Raw genomic sequence first — 13603 nt, forward strand, 5'->3', positions numbered from 1 at the left:
TAAGTTTGGCCTTGACATCTTAAAAATATTAACAATGAACTTTTTTGACTATGTAAAGCTCATGCTTAAAATAACAATAACTAAATAATAATAACTATCTGCCTTTTTGGACTAAAAGTCAGATTCACTCCAAATTTGGTCTTTGGACTCATCATAATAGTCCCTAAAGAGTTTGAGAAAATAACGATGATGTCTTCAAAGTTTGACACACTAAACCAGTAGATGCATATTAGCATACGCAAAACATATGCTCATAAACTATAGGACCAAATGACACCATATTTGGATTGTACAAAATCAGATTTTATTTGTCCATTTAAACCACTGCAAATCCACTTCACAGTGGTCTATCAACTTGAAACTTGTCATCGCTATCATGCACTTGGTGAAAAATCTGTTCGTGTGCCCTAGAGCAAGGTACTTAACCCTAATTGCTCCTGTATGTCTCGATAAGAGCATCTGCTAAATGTTTCAAATGTAATAGACGTCCTTAAGATGGACAACACTGAACTCATTCACTAACACTAACCCAAAATCATCTGCGATCATCTTCTCCTCTTGAACCACACATCAGATTCACTCCAGATGTTGTTTTGAGACTCATTACATCAGTCTTTAATAAACATGGTCATGTTTTCACTGATTACACATAGAGAAGATAGCTCCTACATGATGGTGCTTGCTTTGTTATCCAACTGATCTCCTTTCTCCTTTCGGCCGTCCTGTGAACCATGTTCATTGCTACTGGCAGATATATTTATGTGTTTTTCAAATCACATTGTTGGCTGGAATGGACTATTGGATTTTACTACCAAATTGGGTGCTGTAGGTTTATTATTCCTTGATTTGTCTTTTCTTTTCAACATGTACATGACATATAATATACTGTACATATACTGTAGAAAGGATGGACAGACACAATTCGATAAGGCTACCGCTCTTTTCCTGTGTTAGGCCTAATTCACTTGAATGGCAACAAAATATATATTTAATTTGAACATGATGTTTTTCCCTGGTCCTTCCATAGGTGATAGTGGGAGCCAGTGTGCAGCAGTCCAGGCCCAGGACAGGGACCGACCGAGTGGATGCCCCAGGCTGTGCGGTAGGGGCGACAGTCTCGACCATGACTCGGCTGATGCTGGGCCGGACACTGGAGCGCATCTGCAAGGCTGTCCTGCTGCTCTGCCTGGTGCACTTCGTCATCATGATGATCCTCTACTTCGACGTCTACAGCCAGCGCTTCGACCAGATCTTCAGCCGCTTCAACAACGGCCGCAACGCCAGCCGCAGCGGACACCACTACTACTACAACCTCAGCCGGCCCAACGCCACCTACACCAGCTACCTGGCCACCGCAGACCAGCTGCTGCCCACCGTACGACCCGAGGGAAACCACACGCCGCCCACTACCAAGCCCATACCACCTTGCCCGGAGATACCCCCTGGTCTAGGTAGTTGAGGACCTCCTTTTACACTAATGACTAATGAAATAGTACCCTGTTCACATTACCATGCCGACCCGAACTATACTGCGCTGGCTCAGATACTACTGTGGTTGATGCGTAACCAAAGCAGAGCAGTTATTATAGCACAGCTCAGATACTATCATCATTAGGAAATCTGAACAAGGGGATTTGGTAATAGTTCATTACTCTAATTAGTATAGTGTGTTGTAATTTGAAAATAGATGTCAGCGAGATAGAGGCCTGCATGTGTTCGAGCAGCAGGCTCTCTGGCAACCACTTTCTATTCTAAAATGTAGTGGATGGAATGTTTACTCCAATTACTGTAAAAGCTAGTGTTTCTGTGTGTTTTCTGGGCTGCCCAGGTGAAACATAAAATGGATTTAATGTCAGCACTCTCGGCTGTAATATATATTTCATCCAAAGAAACACCACTAGTCCAATGCGGCGTTGGAAAGACTAACACAACAGTATTCTTTCAAATACTGGAAAATACAGTCAACTTAAGATATGTAGCTGTGTGGCGTTTGAGGCTTTCAGTTAACTCAATTTAAAGCTGCTGCGATAGGGAAATCCCAGTTACCTTTGTAAGAATTCCCTTCATCAGCAGAAAACCTCATTAACTTCCTTGTCATTGCGAGGCTTTTCTTGCTCATTATGCCATTAGATATGCCTGCGAGCACAAGGCCTTTGCCACTCAGCTCCTGCTAATGAGTTTTAAGTAGAGGTCTTGAGGGAGTTGTGGGGGAACCAACTCTTTGTGTCATGACCCTCCACTCCTATGCATCTGTTCCCCTCTTTATTTCTCTTGATTGAGGTTTCCACTGACTTTACAGTTGTTGACTGCATGTCTTTAGGAGACACATCAGCACTGAGTGGTTGTTTACTGTTAGACCCCCCACACACTTGGCATACACACACACACACACAAACACACCATCCCTCCCTCCTACCCTCAATGAGTGGTTGATGCACTGGCTCTAAAGCTTGTTACAAAGCATGGGCTTTACCACGATCCGTAAGTGCCTTGTGTGATTGCAAAGAACAGAGCTCCAGCTTTAACTTTCATTCATGACCTCATATTTTATCTAGCTAGAATAGATGCAGGCAGCGAAGTGCGTTGTGTAATTCTGTTTATCTCAGCGTCTCTCTGTGTGTAGGGTATTCTCAGATAATCACTGTCTTTCCTACAGAGATGTCTGCCTGGGGAAACTGCTGTAGGAAGGCTTAAGTAGCTTATCTGCTGTTGTCTGGGTGGCTTGATGGAGCTGTTTTAATGACCCCACTATGACAGGTTCAAAGTGGAAGAAATGAACACTTTGAACCTGACACTTCTCTTGACCATGTAGATAGATCTGTAGTGTGTGTATGAATTAGTGTTACTGTGTTGTTAGGCACATTATGGTAGTTGAACCATTCCATATCAGTAAATTAGTCCATTTGATACATTTTTGTTGCTGTTGTCGACCAATTATCTACAATGTCAAAATCCCAAATCAGAATAACGATTCATTATCCAGATGAATGTGAATCAACTTTTCATAGAGTACATAATGAATGTTATCAAATCATATCAAATCTAATTTTATTTGTCACATACACATGGTTAGCGGATGTTAATGCGAGTGTAGCGAAATGCTTGTGCTTTTAGTTCTGACAATGCAGTAATAACCAACGAGTAATCTAACCTAACAATTTCACAACAACTACCTTATACACACAAGTGTAAAGGGATGAAGAATATGTGCATAAAAATATATGAATGAGTGATGGTACAGAACGGCATAGGCAAGATGCAGTAGATGGTATCGAGTACATGATACTGTACGGAACTAGAAGCACAAGCATTTCACTACACTCGCATTAACATCTGCTAACCATGTGTATGTGACAAATAAAAATGTATTTGATTTCTGTAATTAAGCTATTTCAATTGAATTAGATTTGATATGACTCTGTGACTGCCACTTCCTTATCTTCCCCTAGCATGGAGGGAGAGGAGGCTGCATGGTCTGGTGCATCATGGCCAGCCCAGGTAGCTAGCTGCCTAGCCTTCCTCCCTCCTTGCCTCTTCTCTCAATGATGGAGTAGGTGCCTGGGGTGGTAATGAATTGCAGACAGAGTCAGAGACTGAGAATGCCTCTGTGTTAGTCACAGCCAGGTGCAGATAGATAGATGATGGTGGAAGGGAGAAGGAGGGAGGCCCCAGGGAGAGGAGGCCTTGGCCAGGGGGAGACGTGGGAGACTCCCAACCCAGCTGACAGGTGCTGCTTGTGTTTGGACTTGCGGTGGGATTCCATTCCATTGCAGCTTTCTCTCTCTCCATCTCCCTTTCTCTCACACTCTTCTCTCGCTCGCTCCCTTCCTTAAAGGTGAAATATGCAGAAATCGCTTGACAATTTTCTGTCTGTTAAAATTGGAATAGTTCGCCGAATAACAGTTTATATGACAAAACAAGAAATGTATCGTGTAGAGAATCATTGTACCATCTAAACTGGTGTGAAATATATGTTCAGTAACCTAAAATACTGTATTTCCAGCTGTTTGAAGCTGGTGTACAAAACTGAAAGTAAAAGATACAAAAACGAAACATGAGAACGGGAAGCATAGAAATAGCGCACATAGGACAGATCTACAGTTACTTAGACTTGCTTTCAATGAGAATGACAGACCTATAACTCACATTTCTATATGAATTTGGTACGGTCACCCAAAATGTTACATATTGCAGCTTGAATGGCAGTCAGTCAGCTGTCAGTGTGGGTCTGCAACCTCTTAACGAAACAAATTGTAATGGCAAAATATGGAATATTTGCCTGACAGGGTTGCAGTATTATATGAATGCTGGAGCTATAACATTTTCCTAGACACTCTTATCCAGAGCAACTTACATTAGTGAATGCATAATTGTTTTTATTTTTCCGCACTGGACCCCTTTGGGAATCAAACCCACAACCCTGGCGTTGCAAGAGCCATGCTCTACCAACTGAGCCAGACAGGAGGACTGTGCTGGTGCAGTGCTGGTGTTATCACTCCCAACAAATAATGTCATTTAGAACTCTTTAGGCACACACATCTTTTGTTGCCTATATTAGAGTTGGTGTCCATATGTTTATTGATTTCAGTCTTTTTAACTTCCCTGCTGCACTAATACTAAAGCCAATCTTATGCCGTTGGGTGCCGGGCACTGAACCAACCCTAATGCCGAATTCTGCTGGGTTTTCAGTTCAGTCTGAGGTGACTGACACGACTCCCCATCAGAGGAGACAGCTCCAGTCTTTCTCCCTGGCTTGTCATTGGTATTTCTCCCCGTGGGATTACACCAATCACTGCTGTGGTAGTGTTGCTTTCTGAAGGAGGAGCATCGCTCAGAGAGAGTGCAAAGTTGATGGATGGCTGTTTGCTCAGCACGTAATTACCAGGTCTGGGGTTATACATCTACTACTGTAGGTCAGCTGAACAAAGCCATTACACTGCTTTGAGAAATGACACTGTTCGGAATGTCTACCTGGCTCCATCAAATCAAAATACAAATCTTGACCTTTTCTGTACTTACGCAGTAATGTTTCAGATCCTGAAGGCCTCTACATCTGAATTTATCTTCCAGGCCAAAAATGTGTCAAAGTGCAGTAGTTTGGGGTCCAGTGCATGTACAGTTGAAGTCGGAAGTTGAAATACAACTTAGCCAAATACATTTAAACTCAGTTTTTCATAATTCCTGACATTTAATCCTAGTAGAAAATCCCTGTCTTAGGTCAGATAGGATCACCACTTTATTTTAAGAATGTGAAATGTCAGAATAATAGTAGAGAGAATGATTTATTTCAGCTTTTATTTCCTTCATCACATTCCTAGTGGGTCAGAAGTTTACATACACTCAATTAGTATTTGGTAGAATTGTCTTTAAATTGTTTAACTTGGGTCAAATGTTTTGGGTAGCCTTCCACAAGCTTCCCACAATAAGTTGGGTGAATTTTGGCCCATTACTTCTGACAGAGCTGGTGTAATTGAGTCAGGTTTGTAGGCCTCCTTGCTCCCATAGGCTTTTTCAGTTCTGCCCACATTTTTTTCTATGGGATTGAGGTCAGGACTTTGTGATGGCCACTCCAATACCTTGACTTTGTTATCCTTAAGCCATTTTGCCACAACTTTGGAAGTATGCTTGGTGTCATTGTCCATTTGGAAGACCCATATTATATTAGCAGTCTAGTCTGTGTTTTAAAAATGTGCAATAAGCATAAAACACAATTATATAAGGATTTGGCAACTCGTTATTATTCTGAGAAACGAGGTAGGCCACTTGCGTGCAACATCTGAACAAAGTGGACATGCTAATATGCTTTTCAAACAGTTAGAGACAGACAGAAGGGAGTGTTCATAACAGTTCAACTGTTCAACTGTTAGCTAGCAAATAGATCCAAGTTGGTTAAACTTGAAATATAAAGATTAGCTGGCTAATCACTAGCACATGGGCTTGAGAGATTTTTGATGAGACCTGTGTTCAATGTCTATAGCCGAAAGCCTGACACAAGAAGTTATTTGTGAATGTGCATTATGCATGGTTCTAGTTCCATTTTTAGACTGACTTGAAAGCCAGAAATGCAGTGTATTTAACCTTTAATTGTACAACTCTTATTTCAAGAAAACATATTTTTAGATATACAGGACCAGTCAAAAGTTTGGACACCTACTCATTCCAGGGTTTTTCTTTATTTGGACTATTTTCTACATTGTACAATAATAGTGAAGACATCAAAACTATGAAATAACACATATGGCATCATGTAGTAACCAAAAAAGGGTTAAACAAATATTTTATATTTGAGATTCTTCCAAGTAACCAACCTTTGCCTTGATGACAGCTTTGCGCACTCTTGGCACACTCTCTCAAGAGGTAGTCACCTGGAATGCATTTCAATGAACAGCTGTGACTTCTTAACTTCTTAATATGTTTCAGCCAATCAGTTGTGTTGTGACAAGGTAGGGTTGGTATACAGAAGATAGCCCTATTTGGTAAAAGACCAAGCCCATATTATGGCAATAACAGCTCAAATAAGCAAAGAGAGATGACAGTCCATCATTACTTTAAGACATGAAGGTCAGACAATCCAGAAAATGTCAACATTTCAAGAACTTTGAAAGCTTCTTCAAGTGCAGTCACAAAAAACATCAATTGCTATGATGAAACTGGCTCTCATGAGGACCGCCACAGGAGAGGAAGACCCAGAGTTACCTCTGCTAGAGAGGATACGTTCATTAGAGTTACCAGCCTCAGAAATCGGCAATTAACTGCACCTCAAATTGCAGCCCAAATAAATGCTTCACAGAGTTCAAGTAACAGACACATCTCAACATCAACTGTGTGAAGACTGCGTGAATCAGGTCTTCATTGTCAAATTGCTGCGGAGAAACCACTACTAAAGGACACGAATAAGAAGAAGAGATTTGGTTGGGCTAAGAAACACAAGCAATGGACATTAGACCGGTGGAAATTTGTCCTTTGGTCTGATGATTCCAAATTTGAGATTTCTGGTTCCAACCGCCGTGTCTTTGTGAGACGAAGAGTAGGTGAACGGATTATCTCTGCATATGTATATCCCATCATGAAGCATGGAGGAGGAGGTGTGGGGGTGCTTTGCTGGTGACACTGTCTGTGATTTCTTAGTGGGACTATCATTTGTTTTTCAACAGGACAATGACCCAGCACACCTCCAGGCTGTGTAAGGGCTATTTGACCAAGAAGGAGAGTGATGCTTCTACACCTGCAATGCTTGCTGTTTGGGGCTTTAGGCTGGGTTTGTGTACAGCTCTTTGAGATATCAGCTTTATAAATAGATTTGATTTTGATGGAGTGCTGCATTTGATGACCTGGCCTCCACAATCACCCGGCCTCAACCCAAATAAAATGGTTTGGGTTAAGTTGGACCGCAGAGTGAAGGAAAAGCAGCCAACAAGTGTTCAGGATACAGTGGCAAGAAAGAGTATGTGAGCCCTTTGTAATTACCTGGATTTTTCTATAAATTGTTTATAAAATTCCTGTGATTGTCTCCACCCCCTCCAGGTGTCGCTTATTTTCCCCGGTGTATTTATCCCTGTGTTTCCTGTCTCTCTGTGCCAGTTCGACTTGTATGTTAGTCAAGTCAACCAGCGTGTTTTTCCCAAACTAATTTAGCCATTCTCACTGCCTTCGAGCAGCACAGCCTTCCACTAGTTGTCTTCCTCAGGAGGTTAGCAAGACTGTGGATGTCTCTATTATCCCCACGGAATACCATGACCTCCTGGAAGTGTTTAGCAAGGCACATGCTACTTCCCTTCCCCCGCACCGTCCTTATGATTGTGCCATTGATCTTCTCCCAGGCACTACACCACCTCAGGGTCAGTTGTACTCTCTGTCCGGTCCAGAGACCATTGCTATGGAGGAGTACATAGAAGAGTCTCTGGACACTGGGGCCGTCCATCTGCATCTCCTGCCGGCACAGGGTTTTTCTATGTGGAGAAGAAGGACAAGACCCTGCACCCGTGCATTGACTACCGGGGACGTAACGATATCACTGTCAAAAAATCGTTACCCCCTACCTCTCCTTTCCTCTGCGTTTGAACCTCTCCAGGGGTCTACCATGTTTTCCAAGTTGGACCTTCGGAATACCTACCACCAGTTTCGGATACGCAAGGGGGATGAGTGGAAGACAGCCTTCAACACAGCCAGTGGACATTATGAGTACGAGGTCATGTCATTTGGACTCACCAACGCCCCCACTGTCTTCCAGACTTTGGTCAATGATGTGCTTCGGGACATGCTAAACCGGTTTGTGTTCGTCTACCTGGACGACATTCTGTTTTGTACTCCATGTCAGACAGGTCCTTCAGCGCCTCCTGGAGAAGCAACTGTTTGTGAAAGCCTAGAAGTGTGCGTTCCACCACTCTTCTATCACCTTTCTGGGATATGTCATTGCTGAGGGCAATGTTCAGATGGATCCTGGAAAGGTGAAAGCAGTGGTGGATTGGCCTCAACCAACGTCCAGGGTGCAGTTGCAACGGTTTCTTGGTTTTGCAAACTTCTACCGCCGTTTCATTCGGGATTACAGCACCCTAGCGGCCCCCTCTCGGCACTCACCTCTCCCAAGGTATCGTTCAAATGGTCTCTAGCTGTCGAACAAAGCCTTTGTGGACCTGAAGCATCGGTTCACAACAGCACCCGTCCTCATCCATACGGACCCCTTGTGTCAATTTGTGGTGAAAGTGGATGCTTTGGATGTTCGAGTGGGGGCCATCCTGTCCTGGCGATCAGCCCAGGACCAGAAGCTTCATCCCTGTGCTTTCCTGTCTCATCGTAGTTCCTGCTGAGAGGAACTACGATGTTGGCAACCAAGAACTCCTGGCGGTGAAGATGGCGTTGAAGGAGTGGAGGCACTGGCTGGAAGGAGCAGAACAGCCATTCCTGGTCTGGACGGACCATAAAAACTTGGAATATCTCTGTTCAGCCAAGTGCCTCAACTCAAGGCAGGCCCAGTGGGCCCTCCTGTTTATCAGATTCAACTTTACAATTTCCTACTGTCCAGGGTCTAAAAATGTGAAGCCTGATGCTCTCTCCCGCCTATACAGTTCCTCTGCCACACCCTCAACTTCCGAAACCATTCTCCCTACTTCATGCCTTGCTGCCACTGTGGATTGGGATATTGAGAACCTGGTTCACGTGGCGCAACACTCCCAGCCTGGACCTGAAGGGGACCCTGCTAACTGGCTGTTTGTCCCTAACCCAGTCCGGTCCCGGGTCCTGGAAAAGGCTCATTCCTACATGCTGACCTGTCATCCAGGGTCCCGTCGTACACTAGCTTTCCTTCTACAACATTTCTGGTGGCCCACAACGGTCCCTGACGTCTCTGCCTTTGTCACTGTATGCACTGTGTGTGCTCAAAACAAGACTCCATGGCAAGCTCCTTCTGGCCTCCTGCAGCCACTACCGGTTCCTCATCGTCCCTGGTCTCATATATCTCTGGACTTTGTCACTGGGCACCCTCCGTCTGACGGAAACACTGTCATTCTGACGGTAGTCGACCGGTTCTCCAAGGCTGCCCATTTCATCCTTTTCCCCAAACTACCTTTTGCCAATGAGATGGCCCAGCTTATGGTGCAGCATGTCTTCCAGATCCATGGACTTCCGGTTGACATGGTCTCCGATCGGGGTCCTCAGTTCTGGAAGGCATTCTGCACCCTTATTGGGTTGTCGGTCAGCCTGTCACCTTGATTCCATCCCCAAACTAACGGTCAGTCGAAGCGAGCCAACCAAACCCTGGATACCACCTTAAGGTGGCTGGTCTCAACCAATCCCACTACCTGGAGCCGTAAACTGGTCTGGGTGGAGTATGCCCGGAACACTCTTCCCAGTTCTGCCACAGGACGCTCCCATTTCGAATGCTCCATGGAGTATCAGCCTCCACTCTTCCCTGAACAAGAGCAGGAGGTCAGCGTACCCTATGCCCGGATGTTTGTCCCCCGCTGTCGACTTACCTGGAGAAGAGCCAGGTACAAAGGGCGGCTATTCTCAAGACCAACTCCAGGTATCGTCAACAAGCGGACCGTCGCCGGACCCCAGCACCCCGCTACCGCATTGGGCAGAGGCTATGGCTTTCCACTCAGGATCTGCCCCTTCGGAGAGAGTCCCGCAAGCTGTCTCCCCGGTTCATTGGTCCTTTTCCCATCTCCAGAGTCCTGAGTTTCACTGCTGTCCATCTTGTGTTACCCCGTACCCTTCGTATTCACCCTACCTTCCATTTGTCTAGGATTAAGCCTGTGTCTCACTGTCCTTTGTCTTCTGTCTCCAGGCCCATCCCTCCCCCCGGGTTATCGGTGGCCAGCCAGCGTATACAGTGAGACGCCTCCCGAAGGTTCGACCACAGGGCAGGGGTTTCCAGTACCTGGTTGACTGGGAGGGTTATGGCCCGGAGGAGAGGTGCTGGGTCCCTGCTAAAAACATATTGGACCTGGCCCTCATCGCCGATTTCCACCGCCGACACCCCGGTCAGCCAGGTATGGACCCAGGTTCGACGCCAGGTGGCGGCGGGGGGTACTGTCACGCTCTGATCTGTTTCACCTGTTCCTGCGATTGTCGACACCCCCTACCGGTGTCGCTTATTTTCCCCAGTGTATTTATCCCTGTGTTTCCTGTCTCTCTGTTCCAGTACATCTTGTATGTTAGTCAAGTCAATCAGCGTATTTTTCCCATACTCCTTTTGTTATTCTCTTTTTGATAGTCTTCCCGGTTTTGACCCCTGCCTGACTCTGGACTACCTGCCTGATCATCCTGCGCTGACCTTGATTCTGCCTGCCTTCGGTACCATTTGGACTCTGAATTTGTTTTGACCTTTTTGCCTGTCGACGACCATTGTCTTGCCTTACCCTATTGGATTAATAAATATTGTAAGACTCCAACCATCTGCCTCCTGTGTCTGCATCTGGGTCTCGCCTTGTGTCATGATAAACACAGTCTGCTTAAACTTATAACACACAAACAATTATACGTTTTCATGTCTTTATTGAATACACTGTGTAAACATTCACAGGGCAGGGTGGGAAAAGTATGTGAACCTTTGGATTTAATAACGGGTTGACCCTCCTTTGGCAGCATTAACCTCAACCAAACATTTTCTGTAGTTGCGTATCAGAACTGCACAATGGTCAGGAGGAATGTTGGATCATTCCTCTTCACAAAACTGTTTCAGTTCAGCAATATTCTTGGGATGTCTGTATTGTAGACTCGTCAAGAGATGTTAGCATGTTCCAAAGATTTCTGTAAGTCTTTAGCTGAAACTCTAGGATTCTTCTTAACCTCATTGAGCGTTGTGCTCTTGCAGTCATCTTTGCAGGGCGGCCACTCCTAGGGAGAGTAGCAACAGTGCTGAACTTGCTCCATTAATAGACTGATGAACATCAAGGCTTTTAGAGATACTTTTGTAACTCTTTCCAGCTTTATGCAAGTCAACTGTTCTTAATCTTAGGTCTTCTGAGATCTCTTTTGTTCGATGCATGGTTCACATCAGGCAATGCTTCATGTGAATAGCAAACTCCCATTTTGTAAGTGATTTTTATTTTGCAGGGCAGCTCTAACCAACATCTCCAATCTCGTCTCATTGATTAGACTCAAAGTTAGCTGTGTCCTGACTCCAATTAGTTTTTGGAGAAGTCATTAGCCTAGAGGTTCACATACTTTTTCCAGCCTACACTGTGAATGTTTAAATTATGTATTCAATATAGACAACAAAAATACAATAATTTGTGTGTTATTAGTTTAAGCACACTGTGTTTGTCTATTGTTGTGACAGGAAGATCAGATCACATGTACCAATTTATGTAGAAATCCATGTAATTCCAAAAGGTTCACATACTTTTTCTTGCAACGGTATCTGGGAACTCTTTCAAAACTGTTAGAAAAGCATTCCAGGTGACTACCTCATGAAGCTGGTTGAGAGAATGCCAAGAGTGTGCAAAACTGTCATCAAGGCAAAGGGTGGCTACTTTGAAGAATCTCAAATATAAAATATATTTAGATTTTTTTAACACTTTTTTGGTTACTACATGATTTCATATGTGTTATTTCATAGTTTTGATGTATTTAACTTTACTATTTATATTTTTGACAACTTTTACTTTTACTTCACTACATTCCTAAAGAAAATAATGTACTATTTACTCCTTACATTTTCCCTGACACCCAAAAGTACTTGTTACATTTTGTCAGGAAAATGGTTTTGATTCACACACTTATCAACAGAACATCCCTGGTCATCCCTACTGCCTCTGATCTGGCGGAATCTCTAAACACAAATGCTTTGTTTGTAAATTATGTCTGAGTGTTGCCATGGGTATCCATCAATTACATTTTTTAAATAAACTTGTGCCGCCTGGTTTGCTTAATATAAGGAATTTTAAATGGTTTATACTTAAGTACATTTTAGCAATTCCATATACTTTTGATACTAAAGCATATTTAAAACCAAATACTTTTAGACTTTTACTCAAGTAGTATTTTACTGGATCACTTTTACTTGAGTCATTTTCAATTAAGGTATCTTTACTTTTACTCAAGTATGACAATTTTGTACCTTTTCCACCACTGCTTCACTATCTTTCTACAACGTAGAAAATAGTCAAAACAAAGAAAAACCCTTGAATGAGTAGGTGCGTCCAAACCTTTGACTGGTACTGTATATGTTGTGAATCTCCCTAAAACCCCATTAGTGGTGACCCCCCCCCCCCGTCACAGTACAGCATGCAGTAAGTGACTTTCAGCTGTATGCACTACTCCTTTGAGCTTCAGGCAGGAAAAGGAGAGCACTCTCTTTACTTATTTATCCTAAAACTTTTCCTGCCTCTTTTTTTCCCCCCATTTCCACTTTTTAAATGTGTGTCTTTTCCGTTATAATGGTGGCCTGACACTGGGGTTTTGTATTTATTCATGTTTCCCTGTCTGGGACCGGCACTGGGGGAGGGCAGAGGTTGAGGGGCTTCTCTCTATGAGGAAGACTTTTGTAGCGTTATCTAGATCAGGGTTTCACAACCCTCTCCTCGGGGACCACCAGACGTTTCACATAGTTGTTATAGCCCTGAATTGGCACATCTGATTCAATTAGTCAAGGGTTTGGTTATAGTTGAATCAGGTGTGCTAGTTTAGGGCTACAGCAAATATGTGAAACGTCTGGTGGTCCCCGAGGAAAGGGTTGTGAAACCCTGATCTAGAGGAGAGTCTTCACCAGCCCTCACCACCCCTTCAACCCCCAGCCTCCCGCCTGCTACCTTTCACCCCTTAACCCCCAGCCTCCCGCCTGCTACCTTTCACCCCTTCAACCCCCAGCCTCCCGCCTGCTACCTTTCACCCCTTCAACCCCCAGCCTCCCGCCTGCTACCTTTCACCCCTTAACCCCCAGCCTCCCGCCTGCTACCTTTCACCCCTTCAACCCCAGCCTCCCGCCTGCTACCTTTCACCCCTTCAACCCCCAGCCTCCCGCCTGCTACCTTTCACCCCTTAACCCCCAGCCTCCCGCCTGCTACCTTTCACCCCTTCAACCCCCAGCCTCCCGCCTGCTACCTTTCACCCTTCAACCCCCAGCCTCCCGCCTGCTACCTTTCACCCCTTAACCCCCAGC

At 44.4% G+C, this 13603-nt stretch overlaps 1 protein-coding gene across 1 annotated transcript in view; it reads left to right on the forward strand.

The window, feature by feature from the left end:
- LOC115114420 (beta-1,4-galactosyltransferase 2-like) overlaps window positions 1-13603 on the forward strand; it is a 144767-nt gene that overhangs the window by 20945 nt on the left and 110219 nt on the right. Inside the window, exon 2 of the mRNA XM_029642630.2 lies at window positions 1028-1451. Coding sequence (XP_029498490.1) covers window positions 1124-1451 — 328 coding nt within the window. The 5' untranslated portion in view covers window positions 1028-1123. The remainder of the gene's footprint in view (window positions 1-1027; window positions 1452-13603) is intronic.

Source organism: Oncorhynchus nerka, linkage group LG9b (genome assembly GCF_034236695.1).
Source record: "Oncorhynchus nerka isolate Pitt River linkage group LG9b, Oner_Uvic_2.0, whole genome shotgun sequence".
NCBI lineage: Eukaryota > Metazoa > Chordata > Actinopteri > Salmoniformes > Salmonidae > Oncorhynchus > Oncorhynchus nerka.